The sequence below is a fragment of the Oratosquilla oratoria genome, chromosome 12, assembly GCF_046742065.1.
Source record: "Oratosquilla oratoria isolate Oo_2021 chromosome 12, ASM4674206v1, whole genome shotgun sequence".
NCBI classification, from domain to species: Eukaryota; Metazoa; Arthropoda; class Malacostraca; order Stomatopoda; family Squillidae; genus Oratosquilla; species Oratosquilla oratoria.
Window position 1 is genome coordinate 45,729,295 of NC_134788.1, and position 22,211 is coordinate 45,751,505.

Genomic DNA, 22,211 nt, shown 5'->3' on the forward strand with positions numbered 1-22,211 from the left:
GCTAAATCATAATCATCATCATCTTTCTCTACGACATAGTCGTTTAGATACCTAGGTGGGTTCCTCACTCTTGGAGGATTTTTCCTTTCAATGTTTGGCTCGTTAGTTTTGCTCTCATTCCTTGTCTGTTCAGAGTCCTTCACTGCTGGCTGATGAACTTGTGATGTGGGATGACATGTCACTTCATCATCACTATCACTTTCATAGACTTTGGTATTTCTACTACATGTCTATCCATAAATCTTACACATCTTACTCCCTTACTTCCTCTTGGTCAGGAAAATACACAAGATAAGCAGGGCTCTGCCCATCATACACCACAAATACCCCCTTTTTACAACTTCTTACAATTCTGAATCTATGCATAGCATATTGTGCCAAATATGTGCATGTTACTTAGGTTAGGTTTTCTCCCAGACATTGCTTCTACAGGTGTCTTCCCTATCCTTGAATTATAACACCAGTTCCTTATGTATGCAGAGGCTTTCAATGCATATGGCCACACCATCTTGGGTAAATTAGCCTCCAGTAACAAACATCTTGCCATTTCACACAGAGTTCTCCATGAATGTTCTGCTGTGCCATTTTGACGTGGGGAATAAGGGGCTGTGTGCTCACTCCTGCTTTATCTAATGTTTCACCATCAAAGACCTAAACTATTTGGATATATACTCACCACCATTGTCAGTTCTCATATGTTTGATTGAGCCCAAAGGAGCAGTATCAGCCAAATACCTTTCTGTGGCTGATAATGCATCTCTCTTGTCTTTCAATGAATAGACCATAAAGGTACCAGAATAATCATCAACAAATGTTATAGCATATTTGAATCCACCTCTACCAACTACATTCATTGGGCCAGTTATGTTACTATGTACTAGTCCTAAACTCTTTATAGCCCTTGCATCTGGTTCCTTATTTCTAAACTTGCTCATCTTGCCTAAAATGCAGGTTTCACAATTTGCATCCCCTCTGTCACCTGAAATGTGCATACCATCTACTACCCCCTCAAGCTTCCGAACATCCTTCATATTACAGTGACCAAGTACCTTATGCCACTCTTTGGCTGTGCGGTTACTGTGTTTCTGGTTATTTCCAACATTGTTCATAAAATACAGATTACCCTGCCGTTCCATGTTGAGTATAGAGCCATCTGATGTCATGAGCTCTGCATGGTTTGGTTCAAAGTTTACACATACACCTTTTCTTGTGGCAGCTGGAAAAGAGAATATATCAAACTTGTATGATGGGATATATAAAGCATCTTTCATAATCATTTCTTTTGGCTTCCCAGTAATATCACTAAGCACTACACTAGCATCACCTCTGCCAAACAGTCCTAATTTGCTTGCTACCATCTGCTAGTTGCATCACTTGCTTGTCAAAGTTTTTGTTGAACTTAATAAGCCTAGATTTATCAGTCATAATGTACAGTGATGCACCACTGTCTACCAGCAATGTGCTGGTACCTGCCTTAGATCTAGTTGATTGAGTGCTGGTCTGGAATACGAAGCTGTGAGTGCCGTCTCCGTAGCTGCTGTCTCCTCCAGTTGCTCCATCTCCCTCACCGTTCACTGTGTGTGCTGTGGTTGCATTCGTCCTTCTGCACTGGTGTGTGTTGTGGGTATCAGATCTGCACAGACTGCACCACTTGCTAGGTTTCTTCTGGTCACCACTAGTTCACCTGGGACATTGATAGGCCTTGTGGCCTGGCCTGCCACACTCAAAGCATTTTATCACATGCCTGCCTCTGTCACTGTTTGCATTCATCACGTTCTCTTCTTCGCGTGAGCTTTTCAACTTTCCTGATTCTTCATAGCTCATGAGTGTCATATGCTGTAGGGAGTCCACTGAGCACCATAGCAATAAGTATGCTCTCACTTATATCTTCTCGTGCTTTCTTGAGTGCTGCTACCGCTGCCTCTGCACGTATAATGTAATCGATCAACTCCTCATCACCAGTTAATCTGAGTGTCGTCAACTTCTTGTACAGAGAAATCACCCTCGGTTTACTTGCACCTAGATAATAATTTCTTAGATATCTAACGCTTCCTTGCCTTTGTCAACTGCATCTCGATGAATAAGGGCTATACTTCTATCATCCAGCAGTTGAATCAGCTCGGCATATACTTCCTTATTCTCGTCTGCACTCGGTGATGTCTTCGTCAAGACCCCGTCTAGTTTCTTGGTAGTCGGGTAACCTTGAAATTTCGCTTCCCACACCTCGTATTTATCCCCATCTCCATCAAACACTAGCCTGTGCCTGGATCCATAACCTGTTGCAGCTGAAGTCATCCTGATGGGTTAATATAGGCTTTAATAAAGGTGGTAATGAACGCAACCTGCTGCTGGGTGATGTTTGTATTTTTTCCCACTGAATGATAGCGCCACACCTGACATTTTTGGGTAATAACAAAAAACTAAACTCTATGATGCATACAGTTATACATTTAAAATGTATATAATATTTTCTGCAATGTAATAACAAAAATGGTAAATTCTATAAACAAAATATGAATACACTTCTTTTATAACTGAACACAGATATAAGTGATGAAAGTTTGTCATCCTTAACAAGTAGAAGTGAGGATCTGCATGCATTTTACACACTATGCTGTTCTGATGTGGATATTGATGGCACAGGAAAAAATTTAGTTGAACAGGACACTGTAGTTACATGTAACTCCATATTGTGTAGTAAAAGTTGACAAAGAAATATACGGTGACTCAATGATAAAAGGTGTAACATGTGAGAAAACTAAAACAGCATGAAAATATTATAATACTTCATTCTATACAAGCACATGTGGAATACATCAAATAATGTACTTTTCCCTTTTCAATAGCAACTGATGCTTGCAAAAAAGTGATTTCCAAAACTTCTGAGATATTTTGATTTTGAGAATACAGCTCACCATGTGTAACGTGACTTTTACACCAATAACAATGAATCATCTAAGGGTACTATCTAAACTAGAGGCGTCAGATCTGGATCTGAATAAAATGTCTTTATACACTGCTGACAATGCAAGTGTGTGGCTCAATAGAAGATTTTTGCTACAGACTGCCTGGCTCATATTTTGGACAATGCAACAAGATTCTCTATATCTAAATGGAAATTGATGCTGAGAATATGGACCTCAGTGTATGGCTATTTCAGCACCTGAGCTAAAAGAGCAGCACAGTTGAAGGAATTCTGTGAACCTATGGAGGTTGATAGCTGCAGTCTGTTTTGTCATGTTGTGACTAGATGGCTCTTTTGCCAGCTATTGACTGAATACTTCAGGGGTGCGAAGTCCTAAAAAGCTATTTCCTGAGCTGTATTCAGGCGTGATCCAAGGCATTATGTGTTATTGAAAGAATACTTAAGTGCTGGGAAGTCCTGAAAAGTTGTTTCCAGAGCTTATGTGAATAGGATTGTCCCAAGGTACTATGCAAGTGCTATGGAGATGAAAGAAATGTAAGAATCGTCAGAGATCTGTTTCCTATTCCTCAGTCACACTCTTGAATTATTCTGACAGTACTGAAGCACTAGAAGCCAAGATATTCAGCATAACTTCAGTGCTCAAGTCCCACGATGTTCCACTTGCTGCTGCCTAGTTCTTCCATTAAAATCTCCAGGCCGTGGTCTTATGAGAGGGTGCTTACGTTGTAAGTGTATATCTTCATTTTCTTCAAAGATATTTAATGTCCAATGTAAGAGACTGGTAGATGAAGCTGTATAAAAGTAGGTAGGTGGCGAGAAATTCATTTTACGAGTTAAATGTTTTGAAAACAATTGCTGCGACGGAGTTGTGGGGTGGCATAATCTCGCTCACCGTCGCGACTTGCAAGAAAAGACCACCCGCTTGCGCGGGATCGTTTTTTTTTTTTTTTGGGGGGGGGGGAAGAATGTCTGTAAGAAAATGAAAAGATAGTAGTGTATAAAAGAGGGCTAATGCCACCGGGCGATTAAGCTAGCGATTAGGGGTTGGTGGTCGTGGCTCGGGAGAAGTGGACAGGGAACTCGGACGGCGGCGCCGACGCCGGGATTAGGATCACCAAAAGTTTAGAAAATGGTAGGAGGCGTAGAAGTAGAGAAAGGTGGAAAAACGGAAAAATCTTTAGTGGGAGGTAAACTGAAATGAGATGTAGTAGAAGAGAAAGTTAGAAAGGAAGCGAATTTTAGTCGAAGAAAAAGTGTAGATGTTTGTGCGTGTGTCGTGGCTATTTTCGTGAGAGGTGTGTGTATGTATCTTACGGGAAGTGAGTAGAGTTCACTTCCCGCGTGTAGAGCGCGTTCCTGATAAGCCCCAGGTAAGGCCTGAGTTCCCTGCTTTTCCCCAGGTTGAGTTTGAGATTCTGTAGAGTTGAGTCAGTGGCGGTGCGAGGGGGGGGGGGCAGGCGGGCGGGTGTTGTATTATCTCTCTCCTTCCAACCACAACTCTGAAAGCAGAGGATTACGTGATTGGGAATTGTGTGTAAATGTCAGAAGTGTAAACTCGCTCGCCAGCGTCAGCGAAGAGGCCAGCATTAGGTTGCGGGCCGGTTGGACAGAGGCGTCCCCATCCTCTCCGTCGACCAGCCTGCGATTAGATGAGGGCTCTGATTAAGAGTTGGGTTGGGCCTCTGCTAAGCCAGCGAGTAAGTGTGCGTGTGCCTCTTTTCTTCCAAGCACTACTCTGAAAACAGAGAATTACGTGATTTGGAAAATATGTGTATTTGTCTTGGTGTAAACCCGCCTGCCGACGTCAACGAAGATCGGCAGCAGCAAAGGAGATATATCTCCTCACCACCACCGCCCGGCGAAGATTCCTGGGCGTTTGTCGGGAGAGCTGGAGTGGAGAGACGTCCGACCTCTAGGAGCGCTAAGTTGATTTTCTCACCGTCTAAGTTTGTAAACATAGCTAGGGTATCGATATTGGCGCTTATGTAACGAAATGTAAATACTAAACCATTCCGCTTCGTGACCAAGATTGTTTGCGTAACCAGTATTGCTTGAAACATTGTAACAGTATGATTGGAGAAGGGTGGAGGAAAAAAAAATATATTGGTGCATTGGGAGAAAAGTCACGCCCTAAAGGGAACCACTTATTTGTAACGGTCAAATTTATTGGATGAATTAAGTAGTGACGTCGGAGCAGAGTTGGCTTGATGAGTGGATTGGGGATCCCAGTGGGAGTCCTCTAGTGTACCTAATACTAAAAAGTGTAGAAGTAGCGAAGAAAATCAAGAAAACGTTTCCAAATTTTTAAACATCCTACGAGCAGCATATATTAAGTAGAACTTGACTAAGAAGGATGAACTTAGGCATGGGGCCTACGAATAAGTGACTAACTTACATTAAGACAATGATGAAAAGAAATTGAAGGGAAGAAAGAATACAAAATTATTCAAAGGAACGGTTAACAGAATTAAACCAATAATTACGGAGAGAAGTGAACTGTAAGTGATGGGGTCGACATCCAAGATTTGGACAGTGTTTACTGACACTCGGTGGCACACTGCCCGTGAGAACGCAAAGCAATGCGGTTGGACCTTTAGGAGACGAAGATCCAACAGGACCGCCCGGTTTTCCTTTGGTTGTGTATTTCATGATTTCTACGAAGGGATTTCGGCAGTAATGTCACCCCCCCCCCCTGCCAACTGGTTTCTGGTGAGATATTTCTCTGGTGTCACCTTATTCATTATATTCGGTGGAGTCTTATATGTTGCCATGGGTTGTTTGCTTGGTTTGACCTGAGTTAATGTAAAGAGTGGAACATAAGTCGAGTCTAGGAGTAAGTCGAGTTGCAGTTGGGAAGCAAGCCCACAACAATAAAGTGGAACGTATAGATAATTTAGGTAGATAAAAGTACGTTCCGAGGAAAGCTCTATTTGAGGCTGAATGTAAGTAAGGATGGAGGTAAGATGGAAGTCTGCACGAAAATTAAATAAGCCATATTTACAAATAAAAATAAAGCTTTACTGTTTAACATTTACGATCATACACTCAAAGTACACAGGGACATTTAACATAAATACATACAAGAGAAATAGCAAAGGGGCACAACAATACTAAATATACAAAAGTAATGGTATAAAAGTCCAAGATTGATTAATACTATACCTGCGAACAGAACAGCAAGGCACCAATATACAGCGAGAAGTAAGTGAGGCCTGGGGTTGTGTGAGTGGGAGTCCGTGTGCGGGGGCGGACAGCCGGTTTCACCTTATATACCCGAGGAAGGCGGGGCCAATAGTTTCATGGCAAGGTTCGAACTTGAACGTTGGGAATACGTATGATGGCTACGAGTCCTGTTCGAGGCCGTGAGTAGTAGGCGGGCGATTTGAAAGTGATTTGATTCACGGTTGGCTATAACAATGTCTATAGGGTGCCCAGTTGTCCACGCCGTCATTATGACGGTACCCCGACGTATCTATGAGGAATTTCCCTGTCTGTCATCAGGGACGTTCCAGTTAGCAGTGGGTCCTGCGACCCACGTGTGTGTTACTCTTTGTCTCATCTTTCTTGTAAAACCTGTTCGATATGGGCGACTCTGCAGAGATTTCCTCTCTATCGACATAACTTTTGTAGTCATTTCGATTCTGAAGCCTATCCACCACGTTAGATGGCAAGTAAAGGGGTAAAATGCAAAAAATAGACTGCCATTATGTGTCCCGAAATCCCTGGACAGTGGAAGGAGGAGGGGATAGTTGAGGGGCATGAGAATTCTCGTACACTGGGAAATTGGTGAAGGGTGGTAGCTGTAGATGGGAGCCAAAGTCCAGGAAACTTGAGATCCCGGCCGGGACCACGCACGTTCCCTTCAAGCCGAGCGTGCAATTTCAAAGGAGCAGAGAAATGCTTCTCTAAGGGGGGGGGGGGGAGCAAACTCGTGTAATTTACACTCCTAGGGCTAATTAAAGACAACCTACTACACTGATTTTATTATGATTTAGGATGTATCCACAGTCAGTAACATGCAATTGATATTCATCTTTAATAAATGTACCATGAACATTGTTTCACAGTGATTGACTTATCAACTAACTGGGCAAGATACAACATACGTATTTGGTTCGAGACTTCCTACCTGGCTAGCCCTACGCGCTCTAAGACCTAGCTAAAACAATAAGATGCCTCTAATTATTCCTTCGTTCTCTCCTGTGATTGTGCTGCACTGACTGGTGATGTCTTCAAATGAGTGGATGCCCTCAGTTGAACAGGATGCTCTCGATATTCGTTGAGCCATGCGTCACATAGGGGCGGCGGGAACCAAGTCTGTCCTTAGTCGACAGCACCGAACGCGTGTGGGGGAGGGGAATCGAACCCAACGATTTCATTTCCATGATTTCGTCAATCTCTCCTTGCTTCGTCACACTCTACAAGTCAATTTTCCTGAATACGTAAGTTCAACGCATTGGCTCACTGGAATGGGGTTGGCAATGATCCCCGACTGAACTCGTAGATTCTGATATCGGGGGACGTCACGAAGCACGTTTTCTTCTTTCTGTAAGTTCTGGGACACACGAAACACTAGTCACTGCAACACGATTGGCGATGACCAACGACGGGAATAAATGGTTCATGTTCGTGGGTATTTGTTCACTGACGAGGTGGTGAGGTCGTAAGAGGACGTCTTCCATGGGAGTGAGTGCCGCGTGCCTACTGCCACCAACTGATACCAGCGGCACCAAGCATGAGACACAGTTCGCTGTTTTTCGGCGGGCACTTTTCCAATCGTTGAAAATTGCTAAAGGAATGCGACGCAGCGTCTGAGCAGAAGTTGAGGCAATTGTAATAGTCTTGTGAGGTAGGCACTAGTTACGAGAAAAGGACACATGGTCCTAACCAAGGTAAAACGAATTCTATAAGGTACGCTGAGCACCCCCCCCCCTCCGCGCACCTCCTCCGTGACGTCATAGGAAATTCAGAGAGGGGGAGAGTGAGAGGTGAAAGAAAATGTAAACTTTAAAGAAAACCATCTGTATGTATGGTAAGCTTTAAAATTACACTGTGATGTTCACATAATACTGAAATTACTCAGTATCACTTTCTTATCCTCAAATTATCAGTATCTGAGATATGACCGCCAGAAAAGTTATAAAAATGTTTTCCATTTTTTTATGCTATTTGTCTGCCTTAGCTACCCCTTTAATCAGAAGATGGAGCTTCCCTCCACACACTGGTGTGTGTAACTTACTGGCTCTCCCTCACAACCCCCCCCCCCCCCGCTAACGTACCTTATAGTATTCGTTTTACCTTGGTCCTAACTAGCCTAGACGAGAAATGGCAAGTGCTCAGGTCCGGGGGGCTGGTTGGTAACGCAGCGGACCCTCCAACCAAAACAATGAGAAATACGATCAAATGGTAGTACATAAGTACAATGTATCAATCATAATCACAAAGTACAAGGATACAAAATGTAATGTGGTGAATTAGTTAAATTACGTGAGAAGTTGAGATATTTCAATTTTAACATTATAATGCCAGTGATGATTCCGATTTTGAGTCACTGCATCCAATTAGGGCTAATCTTTCACAACGTTTGCTGGGGAGAAGGGTGAACACAAATACTAAGAAATAGTTAGTGGAGGCCTTAAGACTTCCAGCAAAGGAAAAGTAATGGCCGACGGGGCTGAAGACGACGGAAAATGGGAAGCACTAGGCAGTGTGTCACAACGCCAAAGTTGTGACATTAGGTTGTTCTCTCAAGAGTAAACATTAATACAACATTCTTTCAGCTCTCTATTTATGCTATACGAATGCATGTGGTATGTAACATACACAGTGCGCTTGAAAAATCGCCTTCATTAAATTATATAGTTGACAAATCAATACTTCTAAGTATATTTTGTATATTTTGCAAAATATTATATTTCCTCTCCTCATTATACATGTTTAAATAAGGCCAAAATTGTCGACAATATTTAACAACAATTATTTTGAGAATTACAAATGGTTAATTGTGCAGAGCTTGTTAGTACACTTTTTGTTTACAATCTTCTAAGGGGGCTGCCGCTTCGTCTTCCTCGGAACAAAAATCCAATTTCAGAAATTCACTCTACAAGTCTACTTAGTATTAATTCGATACAAACAAGTGGCATAGGAAATGCAAGCACAACCGTCGTGTAGGTAACAAGTAAGTGTTATTATGGACACTCGTCAATTTTGTACATATATTTATTTTGTGGTAATGAGGCTTTTTTTTTTTTTTTTTTTTTTTGCGTGCACATGAGTGCACCCTTTAACATTTTTCGACTTTGCGTTTGGTTAGTGTAGTCCTAGGACAAAGAAAAAATATATAGGCTGAATAAACGGGTACATGTATTTATTGATGTATTATTATAATTTACAAAGTTATTATTTCATTGCTATATCATGTAGGTGTGCACCTCTAAAATAAATACCAGGGTATTTTCTTTATCAGTTCATGAATTGATGTCGTTCCAACCAGTTTTCATGACAGTTTATTTGTAATTCATTTCAAGTGCCCGAATAACCATAACACAACAAGCTATTCCCACCGTGTGCCTTATTTTAGTCGATGATGAAACCGAGGTGGGGGGGGGGTGAGAGTAACCTAACCTAGATATATGTAGGGATTATTATTATTATTATTATTTTTTTTTCATTCAAAGATGATAAACATATTTTTTGTTTTATTTTCAGGCCTGTGACACAGGTCAGTATTTTTTTCGTTTTGACCATGGGTGCAATATAGCAATAGAAAATTTATGATTTTTGTAAATTAAAATTTATCAATGTAATATGCAATTTTTGGGCAGAACTGAAAATAAAAAATACCTTGCTACAAGCAAAAATGCTAATGAACAAGGTCGGTAGTATAGGATCTGGACGCCATCTTGTCGTCTGTCAGTTGATGCCCTCGGATCTACCGACAGTACTTCGCCAGGTACATTTTCTTGAAGGAATGTTATGGAGCAGAGATACATGCATTCCTTCAAGCTGCAAGCTGAGAGAGTGGTTGAAAAGCCCGCCAATGTCTCCATGATGACGAGGATGAGCTGGATGATATTTAATTTGCAGGTAATGATTTATTAAATACAGGTTATATGAATTTATCATCCTTTCATTTCTTTGACATCGGCATCTATCATAACAAACATGGCGTACCATTCCTCTGACACAACTTCATTACTTACGAAATCTGTTTTAGCATCTTTTTTGTTTTTTATTTCCGCTCACAAAATTGCATATTACGTAGATACATTATAATTTACAAAATTAATAATCAATTTTCTATTGCTGTGTTGCACCCATGGTCAAAGCCAAATTTGACCCACAGGTCTCCATTTATCAGCGAACACGTCCCCTCCCCTACACACAGGCTGTGTGTAGGGGAGGGGAGGTGTTCCCTGACAAATGGAGACCAATAAAGGGTTAACAAAGATCAAACGAACATTGATTTCTGATATCATTGATAGTTGAGTGGGTGTACACCTCTGTGAAAATATTACCAATATTTCTCATTTCCAGTTATCTGTGTCATTGTATCCTTCATCATCTAATTTTATTATTATTATCCTCATACTTGGGTGCAAGTGTGGCGGGAAAGGGAGGAGTGGAATTGGAGGTAGAATGTAGATTGAGAGAAGTAAGTGACTTCTTAATTCTCTGTTAATTTTCACTTTACCAGTCTCTGTTTTTTCTAGTTTCTATGTTACATAATTTCCTCATTTTTTCAACCATCCATTTTCTTCTTCTTCCTTTAAGCTTTTTTGGTGCAAATTGTTTGTTCTCTAAACTTGCTGTACTCTGGTTAATGCCTCTATATATTTGTATATTTTCATCATACTTCTAAAATATTAGCAAGTAATATACTTTGTATCAAAATGTTCTCGAAATAGTATAGTACCCCATAACCTAAAAACATAAATATTTTGTTGATTTATGCGTAAGATTGCTGCAAGGCACATAGATTCACACAAGTTACTTAGAACTCATTTGTACTGGATGTTTTTACTGAATAAGAATAATCCCAATTGTTCGCCTCGTTTTAGTATTTGATGGAAGGGAGCGGTGAATCCAACATATCCTAAGTGTAGGTAGAGACAGGTTAGGATACATTGATTACAAGTAATTTACTTCTCACACAGAGATATGAAAAAATCAACAATTTGTATTTTTATCTATAAGCTTCTGGTGGTACATACATACATATAACAAAGGCTTTTTCCCCCTTACATGGAGGGTAGCCAAAAAGAAAAATGCATAGAAACCACTCCCACCCATTCCATTTCCTATATATTCCACTCCCCTCCACCCTCCCTCTCATCTTGGCACCTCCTGGATGACGGGTCATCCCTGCATCCTGTCCATTGCCCTGGATCAGAAGCAGTGTCGCAAGACACAGCACATCCACAGCAAGGCTGCTTCATAAATTCGGCAAGCCCCTCTCTCCGTCCCCTCATGCAGAAAAGGAGAAGACGGGGAGAAATCCCTTCGGGCTGCGTCAAATTTTTTCTCATACATACTTCCTCACCCCCCATCCCCCACCCACTCCCCCTCATGCATCACAGCATCATCCACACACAACCCTTCTCCATTCACCCCTATCTTCTATCCTCTCCCATCCTTCCTCCACAGACATTCTTCTCTTTTGTAATGCCCCTTTCACCCCATCCATCCTTCTCATCCTAGGATGCCCTTTCATATTCACTCCTTCCACCTCTGCCTTCCACACTTCTTTTACTAATCTTTCTTCACTCATTCTTTCCAAGTGTCCAAACCATCCTAATACTCTTTCATCAACCCTACCTCCCAGCTTCCTTTCCACCCCTGTTCTCCTCACCACCTCATTTCTCACTCTATCTAGCCTAGTAACCCCTATCATACTTCTCAGACATTTCATCTCAAACACATTCAAACTCCTTCTCACTTCCTCTCTTATGTTCCATGTTTCTGCTCTGTACAGTGCTGTTGGCACAATCACTCCTTCATATAACCTCCTCTTAGCATCCATTCCCAGACATCTATTTCTCATTATACTTTTTAATCCACCAAGGCATTTACTCACTTCTCTCAATGTACATTCTACCTCCACCCCCACTCCTCCCTTTCCTTCCACATTTGCACCCAGGTATCTTAAACTATCCACTTCTTCCAGTCTCTCACCCTTAATTCTCACTTCCAGCCTGCTGTCACTCCCTCCCCTTGTACATCTCGTCACCTTACTTTTGCCCACATTTAATTTCAGCTTCCTTCTCTCACACACCTTCTCAAACTGTGTCACTAACTTCCTCAATCCCTCCTCTGATCCTGCCACAAGCACAGTGTCGTCAGCAAACAACAAATGGCTCATCTCCCACTTTTCTCCATTTTCTTTAACCATCTCCAACCCCTGACCCACTACCCTTGCATGCACCTCTTGCACCACCCCATCCATGTAAAGATTGAACAGCCAGGGTGACATAACACATCCCTGAGGAAATCCCACCTATACCTCAAACCATTCAATCGCTCCATTTCTAATCCTAACACAAGCTCTACTACTGTCATAAAAACTCTTGACTGCTCTTAACAGCTTTCCTCCTATCCCATATATCTACAGTACCTCCCACAGGGCCTTCCTGTCTACCCAGCGGCGGCGCCAGGAATTTTTAGTTTTGGAGACTAAGGGGGGGCTGAGCAAATTTTTGGGGGGGCTAATAGTACTATGATAATACTCATATATTATCCTCATTTCAGAAGAGGAGGGGGTTAATGGTTGGGCTAGCACTGATGGCTGACAAATCCTGGCAATTAAAAATTCCACTTAATAAAATTATTTCAATGAGCGTTTTAAATTTTCAATTTGCTCATTTCAGTTGGGGGGGCTAATGGGGGGCTAGCCACTTTTTTGGGGGGGCTAAAGCACCCCCCAAGCTCCCCCCTGGCGCCGCCATTGTGTCTACCCTGTCGTAAGACTTTTTTCAGATCCATAAAAGCGCAAAAAACATCCTTACCTTTTCCTATTGTTTTCTTACATATATGTCTTACCACAAAAATCTGATCTGCACAACCCCTACCTGTCCTAAACCCACACTGTTCCTCACCAATTACTCCCTCTGTTCCTCTCCTAATCCTCTCAATCAAGACCCTTCCATAAGCCTTCCCAATTACACTCAACAAGCTGATCCCTCTGAAACTACTACACCCGCACTTGTCCCCATATCCCTTGTAAAGTGGAACAATACAGGCACTCTACCCTCTCTTAAACATTAGATAACCTCACCAGCCAGTCCACTATAACTGTACCTCCTTTCTTCAGACATTCTGTATAACATCCATCCAACCCAGGTGCCTTACCTGCTCTCATCATCTTAACAGCTGCTTTCACTTCATCCTTCCCTATTTCTCCTTCATTTTCCTCACTCATCACTCTCATTTTCTTACCGCTTCCCACCGCAACTACCCTTCCCTCCCTATTCTTCGCATTTAGCAACTCCCTAAAATACTCTGCCCACCTTCCTCATACTGCCTTCTCTTCCATTATCATCTCTCCATCTGCACCTCTTACCTTTTCTTCTCTACTTGATTCGCCTCCTCTTCCTCTTTTAATTTCCTTCCCAAACATCTTTTTATTGCTTTCAAAATTTTCTATCTTACTCTTACCCCATTTCACATCTACTCTCCTCTTTGCTTTCTTTTCTTATGCTTAACTTCCCTTCTCTTTACTTTATACCTCTCATACAATCCCCTCGTCCTAATTTGTAGCCAATCTATGAATGCCTGTTTCTTCTCTTTTACACCCTTCTTTGCTTCCTCATCCCACCACTCACTACCCTTCCTTCTATTTCCTCCCACCCTCCTTGTTCCACACACCATCTTTGCACACCTTATGACTCCCTCCTTGAACCATCCCCATTCCTCTTCCACTCCTAGTTCTACTCTATCCTTTACTCCCTCCCATTCCTCTCTCAGCTTCTTCTCATACTCCTTCTTTTCTTTCATTTAAGCAGTTCACTCCAAGTACCTCCCTACCTTCTGCCCTTTTCCTCTTTCTCCACCTATTCTCCACTCTCAATTTACCTTCCACCAGAAAATGATCTGATATTCCCCCACTCTCTTCCCTCAGGACATGTACATCCTTAACTCTTCCTACCACACTCCTGGTCACCACTATATAGTCCATTAATGCTCTATCTGCCAGCCTTCCATCCACCACCCTCTCCCATGTGTACTTATGCTTGACTTTCTTCCTAAACACTGTATTTGCTATTATCAATTCTCAAGACACATCACCATCAATTCTCCACTATGATATTTACCTGGAACTCCATACTTCCCAATCACTCTGTCTATTGGTTCATTTCCTACCATAGCATTAATGTTTTCCAATAAAACTATATTGACATTTCTCCCTAATCCCTCTATGCACTCATTTATATCTACCCAAAAATCCTCTTTCCTCTATGCTCTTCTCACTACCAGGCCCATATGCACTTACAAAAACCTACATCTACCTTCCCAGCTTCACCTTCATCCACATCATCCTTGATGAAACCTCCTTCCACTCCACAACATGCTTACTTATCTCTTCACTTGCTAGTATAGCCACCCCTTCTCTCTCTTGTCCACTCTTGACACCTGAGTACCTCCCAGCTACACTCCCAAACTCACACTCGCCCCTTCCTGTCATTTTAGTTTTACTCAAAGCCAGCACATCCATCTTTCTTCTCACAAACATACTGCCTATCTCTTCCCTTTTACTATCATCTGTACCACATCCATGCACATTAAAAGACCCAAACTTTAGGATACTGGTTGGAAAACTCCCAGACCCTCGTATGCCTTTACTTTTTTTAGGAATGACCCCTATTGGGGCTACAGGTAGTAGGACTCCTAATCCTATCCCCCGTCTCGTTTTTTGTTGCCTTTTATGATTCGAGTGGAAAGACTTGGTGGTAGCATTCTCTTCCTCTACCAGAGGGTAGGCGAAAAAAGGAAATGGATATTCAGAAAAATTGTACAGGACAGTAACAAGGTGTTGGGGGGGGGGGGGCAGCGTAACGTAGGGACAGTCGTAGTATAAAAGTGTCATCATTTCCCTATGAACAGAGTTTTCCTGTATCACAGACAGACAAAATGATGTGTGGCTCTGGTCCGTAGGGGTGGCCCATATAGACCCTAAAGTATCAACTGCATGCTACTTTGCCCCTCCAACCCTGATGTTAGGGGATTGGGGGTTCACTGAAAAAAAAAAGATTGCTGTAAAAATGAATAGCAGATTCTCATGAATCTCAAATGTTGATTTATGACATCCTTCGTTGTTGTTGTTGTTGTGTGTGTGTGTGTGTGTAGTGATCCTAAATGAAAAATTGACATAGATTACTTATTTCTATGTTATTGTATCACACATTGTACACCAATACCTTTCTAGTGTCCTCTATCTCTTTGTAGTATTTATTCAACAACATCAGTGTTATTTGCTCAACCTTCTATTTCTTTCTTATTCCTTTAAATTTCTTCTATGATACGAGTTGTTTCTTCCCTTCCCCTACTGTATTTTGGTTAATGCCACACTGTATTTGTATATGCTTGTGTTCCTTAAAAAGTTAGATGTCAAACTTATCATATATTTTCTTTCAGGTCGAGGGTAAATATCATCATTTCATTGGAAAAGGCTATCCAAAGATTCCTTCAATTTGTCATGTAACAAAGAGAATCCCGTGTGGCGTCTGTGACTTACCTGTCTCATGAGTTGTCTTTGATATCATGATATGATTCACACTGGAGAGAAACTTTTCCAGTATCTTGCCTGATGCAGATTTCTCATGAATTAGTGTTCTTGAATAACAAGTGACGTCCCACACTGGAGAAGACAAAACTTTCAAATGTGACCTGTGTGATGCAGCTTTCGCAAAAAGGTATGATCTCAATCAACACATGATGACCCACGCTAGAGAAAAGCCTTTCAAGTGTGACCCCTGCATTGCAGCTTTCATACAAAAATGTAGTCTCAAATCTCACACAATGACCCACAATGGAGAATAGCCTGTCCAATGTGACCAGTGTGATGCAGCTTTCTCAAAAAAGTGTAATTTCAAATATCACACCATGACAGACAGAGGAGAGAAGCCTTTCTAATGTGACATTTGTGAAGCAACTTTCTCACAAAAGAAGGGTGATCTCAAATGTCACATCAGGGCCCACCCAGGAGAGAAGCCTTTCAAGTGTGACCTGTGCGATGCAGCTTTTTCCACAAAACATTCTCTCAGATACCACATGATGTCCCACACAGGGGAGAACCCTTTCAAGTGTGACCTTTGTGATAAAGCTTTCTCATGTATGGGTCATCTCAAACGACACGTTGTGACCCACTCTGGAGAGAAGCCCTTCAAGTGTGACCTTTGTGATAAAGCTTTCTCACAGATGGGTCATCTCAAACGGCACGTAGTGACCCACTCTGGAGAGAAGGCCTTCAAGTGTGACCTTTGTGACAAAGCTTTCTCACAAAAGGGTGATCTCAAATCTCACATGATGACCCACACTGGAGAGAAGCCCTTCAAGTGTGACCTGTGCGATGCAGCTTTCTCACAAAAGAAGAACCTCAAATATCACATCATGACCCACTCTGGAGAGAAGCCCTTCAAGTGTGACCTTTGTGATAAAGCTTTCTCACAGATGAGTACTCTCAAAGGACATGTAGTGACCCACTCTGGAGAGAAGCCCTTCAAGTGTGACCTTTGTGATAAAGCTTTCTCACAGATGGGTACTCTCAAACGACACATAGTGACCCACTCTGGAGAGAAGCCCTTCAAGTGTGACCTTTGCGATACAGCTTTCTCAGGAAAGAGTACTCTCAAATCTCACATGATGACCCACACAGGAGAGAAACCTTTCCAATGTGACCTTTGCGATGCAGCTTTCTCAGGAACGAGTAGTCTCAAATCTCACATGATGACCCACACTGGAGAAAAGCCTTTCAAGTGTGACCTGTGCGATGCAGCTTTCTCACAAAAGAGTAACCTCAAACCTCACATGATGACCCACACTGGAGAGAAGCCTTTCAAGTGTGACCTTTGTGACAAAGCTTTTTCACAGATGGGTAATCTCAAACAACACGTAGTGACCCACTCTGGAGAGAAGCCCTTCAAGTGTGACCTTTGCGATGCAGCTTTCTCACTTAAGAGAGCTCTTAAGGTTCACGTGATGACCCACACAGGAGAGAAAGCTTTCCAATGTGACCTGTGCGATGCAGCTTTCTCAAGAAAGGGTGTTCTCAAAAATCACATGATGACCCACACTGGAGAGAAGCCTTTCAAGTGTGACCTGTGTGATGCAGCTTTCTCAAGAAAAAGTGATCTCAAATATCACATGATGACCCACACTGGAGAGAAGCCTTTCAAGTGTGACCTTTGCGATGCAGCTTTCTCGGGAAAGAGTACCCTCAAATATCACATCATGACCCACACGGGAGAGAAGCCTTTCAAGTGTGACCTTTGTGATAAAGCTTTCTCACAGATGAGTACTCTCAAAGGACACGTAGTGACCCACTCTGGAGAGAAGCCCTTCAAGTGTGACCTTTGTGATAAAGCTTTCTCACTAAAGAATAGTCTCAAACAACACGTAGTGACCCACTCTGGAGAGAAGTCCTTCAAGTGTGACCTTTGCAATGCAGCTTTCTCACTTAAGAGTACTCTTAAGAATCACATGATGACCCACACTGGAGAGAAGCCTTTCCAGTGCGACCTGTGCGGTGCAGCTTTCTCACGAAAGAACCTCAAATATCACATGATGACCCACACAGGAGAGAAACCTTTCCAATGTGACCTGTGCGATGCAGCTTTCTCAAGAAAGGGTAGTCTCAAATACCACATAAGGACCCACACTGGAGAGAAGCCTTTCAAGTGTGACCTTTGCGGTGCAGCTTTCTCACTTAAGAGAGCTCTTAAGGTTCACGTGATGACCCACACAGGAGAGAAAGCTTTCCAATGTGACCTGTGCGATGCAGCTTTCTCACAAAAGAGTAACCTCAAATATCACATGATGACCCACACTGGAGAGAAGCCTTTCAAGTGTGACCTGTGCGATGCAGCTTTCTCAAGAAAGGGTGATCTCAAATATCACATGATGACCCACACTGGAGAAAAGCCTTTCAAGTGTGACCTGTGCGATGCAGCTTTCTCACAAAAGGGTATCCTCAAATATCACATCATGACCCACACGGGAGAGAAGCCCTTCAAGTGTGACCTTTGTGATAAATCTTTCTCACAGATGGGTACTCTCAAACGACACGTAGTGACCCACTCTGGAGAGAAGCCCTTCAAGTGTGACCTTTGTGATAAAGCTTTCTCACAAAAGGGTGATCTCAAATATCACATGATGACCCACACTGGAGAAAAGCCTTTCAAGTGTGACCTTTGCGATGCAGCTTTCTCGGGAAAGAGTATCCTCAAATATCACATCAAGACCCACACGGGAGAGAAGCCTTTCAAGTGTGACCTTCGTGATAAAGCTTTCTCACTAAAGAATAGTCTCAAACCTCACATGATGACCCACTCTGGAGAGAAGCCCTTCAAGTGTGACCTTTGTGATAAAGCTTTCTCACAAAAGGGTCATCTCAAATCTCACATGATGACCCACACTGGAGAAAAACCTTTCAAGTGTGATCTGTGCGATGCAGCTTTCTCACAAAAGAATCATCTCAAACAACATGTGGGTACGCACAGTGGAAATTAACCTTATTTGTCGCGCGTTGACCCATACTGGAAGGAAGCGAGGTAATCCTTAAAGATGGCGGTTTTGCCATTTCATCTAACTCGAAAATATTTCGGTTACAACATTCTAGATTTCCGTAAGAACACCTCAACAATGTGTCAAACATTCGTATAGTATAGGCTTAACTTCTCCATGTTCGTCACTTAGCTTGTTACTCTGACACAAAAGCATTTTGATATTTGGAAACTTGAAAAACAAAAGATCGTAACCGAATTTGTCTCTAGAACCAAGTAGCATGCTAGCGAGAATACCTAATTGGTGTCTTTATTGTAATTAAGTTCATTGAAGAGGTACCTCATGGAGGTTATAGATGGGTTTGCTGTTTATTTGGATGACCAGGAGCACGGTGATTGTGCATTTTTCTATATTTACCTTCTTTTTACGCTGGAAAATAGTTTTGTTTATAATTGTTGATATGTATGTTTCACAAATAAAGATATGTATATATAGACATGTTTGACTTATCACTTAGCAGGCTAGTTTATTATCATTATTTTATGATGGAGTCCTCTTGTGTATAGATAATTATAATGATAACAATAATGATATGATAATGATAGTAATAACAATAATAGTAGTAACAATAACAACTCAGGCTCAGCAGAGATTAGATGTTGCTCCTAGCCCCAACTGCTGACCGCTCCAGCACATGCAAGACTTCATTGATGTTGGCAAGTGGAATAACCTTTTAGACAGATCTAAACAATGTACTTTCTGCTTTTTACAGTGGTGTACACTTGACACATTTCGCAAGTCGCGCAATTCTTTGTTTTTAGATTTGTGCTCGGAGGAAAAGAGACATACAAGTCTATACTCGTCCCCATTGCTCACCGCACAGGACCAGTTTCCGCCTCAGGTATCGCCCATTTCTCTCAGTAACGCTCTGCCCCCATTAGGGACCAACTCTCCCGTTCATCCTCAGGGAGCCACCCACTGCTGCTTGATTGTCAGCATCGCTCTACCTCATCAGGGGCCAGCACTCTCTGCGCTCTTCCCCATTCGTGGGAGCCGCCTCCTGTTTGACTCTGACTCTGAGTCTCAAAGACTGTCAATCTGCCAAAAGGGTTGACTTTATTTCTTGCTTTATTTAAGCGGTGTTATGTTAGACCCTTAAAGAGAGGCTGAAAAAAAGACTACATACAACCATAAATGTGGCAAAGAATTTGGATATATTACTAAAAGTAGTGTTGCAGCAGAAGTCATCCTGATGGGTTAATACAGCCTTTAATAAAGGTGGTGATGAACACAACCTGCTGCTGTGTGATGTTTGTATTTTTTCCCTCCGAATGACAGTGCCACACACGACATTTTTGGGTATTAACAAAAAAACTGAAGTCTACGATGCATACAGTTATACATTTAAAATGTATATAATATTTTCTGCAATGTAATAAAAATTGTAAATTCTATAAACAAAATATGAATACACTTCTTTTATAACTGCACACAGATATAAGTGATGAAAGTTTGTCATCCTTAACACCCCCCCTCAAACTGAAGTCACCCTCTGATTGTGCTAAACTTACACAAAGTACCCTTGGAGAGAGGTTTAGTAAATATATCTGCAACATTTTCATCTGAGGGTACATACACTAGTTTGACAGATCCATTTTCGATCTGACCTCTGATAAAATGATATCTGATGTCTATATGCTTTGATCTTTGATGATACACTGGGTTTTTAGCTAAGGCTATTGCACCCTGGTTATCTACAAACAGGATTATAGTGTCTCTGATATCCTGTAACATCTGCATAGAGCTGAGCTAAAACATTACATTCCTGTACAGCATGACTGATCTACATATTTTGCCTCACAAGTGGAAAGAGTAACTACTCTCTGTTTCTTGCACTTCCAGGATGTAAGTGGACCATGAGTACTCATTTTGAAACAATAACCAGTAATACTACGGTGGTCCTCAGCAGATCCCCAGTCAGAATCACAGTAACCTGTCAATTTCAATCCTGCTTCTGATTGACCAAATTTCAACCCATAGCTAAACCAAGATGATTTATAGTTGGGTTTGACATGTACTGTGATAAATTGGTAACCATAAAACATAATAAGTCAGGTCTGGTTGCAGTCATGATATAAATTAGACTACCCACCCACTATTCTCCTATAGAGCTTAGGATTATCTAGTACGCAGGATTCACAGTCTATTGTTTTACAGATACCAGGATCACATGGGATACACTTCGGTTTGCAGTCTGATATGTTGAATCGTTCTAGAACTTTCTCACAATACCTCTTCTGATTCATCATTATACAACGGTTGTTAAATACAAAGTCAATGCCAAGGAACCATGACAGTTTGCCCAAGTCTTTCATTTTGAATCTCTTATTCATACTCATCTTGACAGAATTTAGCACCTTATTATCACTAGCAGCTATGACTATATCATCAACCCAAAACAGAATCCATACAGTAGATGTTTCTTTCATCTGTCCTCTGATATACACAATGGTCTGCTTGCGATTGTACAAATCCCTCCTCAGTTAGACTGCCATGTAATAAATTGTACCAATTTCTGCCACTCTGTTTTAAGCCATACAGAGACTTCCTTAGTTTACAAACTAGCTTATTACCATATTCATCAGTTTTTACAAATCCTTCTGGTTGCTCAAGGTAGACCTCACAGTCAATATCTGCATTTAGATATGCAGTGCTGACATCCATCTGATGGACTAAATAATCACTTTGTACAGCTAATTGCAATAACATTCTCAGTGAAGTAAGCCTGGCTGTTGGTGAAAATGTTTCATGATAGTCTATATCTTGAACCTGGCTTTGTATCTGTCACCGTTATCTGGGTCATTTTTCACATTAAAAACCCACTTACCCTCTACAACTGATTTACCTTCAGGTAATATTACCAGGTCAAAAGTGTCATTTTCTGTTAGGGCATCAATTTCCTCTTCCATTGCTTTTTGCCATAAGTGTGACTCTGGGGACTGCATAGCCTCTACATAAGTCCCTGGGACCTCGCATACCTTATGACAATAATAGATGGTGTACCCTGCTAAATCATAATCATCATCATCTTTCTCTACGACATAGTCGTTTAGATACCTTGGTGGGTTCCTCACTCTTGGAGGATTTTTCCTTTCAATGTTTGGCTCGTTAGTTTTGCTCTCATTCCTTGTCTGTTCAGAGTCCTTCACTGCTGGCTGATGAACTTGTGATGTGGGATGACATGTCACTTCATCATCACTATCACTTTCATAGACTTTGGTATTTCTACTACATGTCTATCCATAAATCTTACACATCTTACTCTCCTTACTTCCTCTTGGTCAGGAAAATACACAAGATAAGCAGGGCTCTGCCCATCATACACCACAAATACCCCCTTTTTACAACTTCTTACAATTCTGAATCTATGCATAGCATATTGTGCCAAATATGTGCATGTTACTTAGGTTAGGTTTTCTCCCAGACATTGCTTCTACAGGTGTCTTCCCTATCCTTGAATTATAACACCAGTTCCTTATGTATGCAGAGGCTTTCAATGCATATGGCC

The 22,211-nt window shown here is 41.7% G+C and overlaps 1 protein-coding gene across 5 annotated transcripts in view; it reads left to right on the top strand.

Annotated features, from left to right (window-relative positions):
- Window positions 1-19,126, top strand: part of LOC143031624 (uncharacterized) — a 32,025-nt gene extending 12,899 nt beyond the window's left edge. For 2 of the 5 annotated variants that reach the window (XM_076195724.1, XM_076195723.1), the window contains exon 2: window positions 15,557-19,126. In XM_076195724.1, the coding sequence (XP_076051839.1) occupies window positions 16,193-18,649 (2,457 nt within the window). In that variant the 5' untranslated portion in view covers window positions 15,557-16,192 and the 3' untranslated portion in view covers window positions 18,650-19,126. Of the gene's footprint in view, window positions 1-8,283; window positions 8,737-8,950; window positions 9,105-15,556 lie in introns of those variants that run through there. The other 3 variants (XM_076195720.1, XM_076195722.1, XM_076195719.1) reach the window with 3 other exon arrangements.
- Window positions 19,127-22,211: the final 3,085 nt, after the last annotated feature.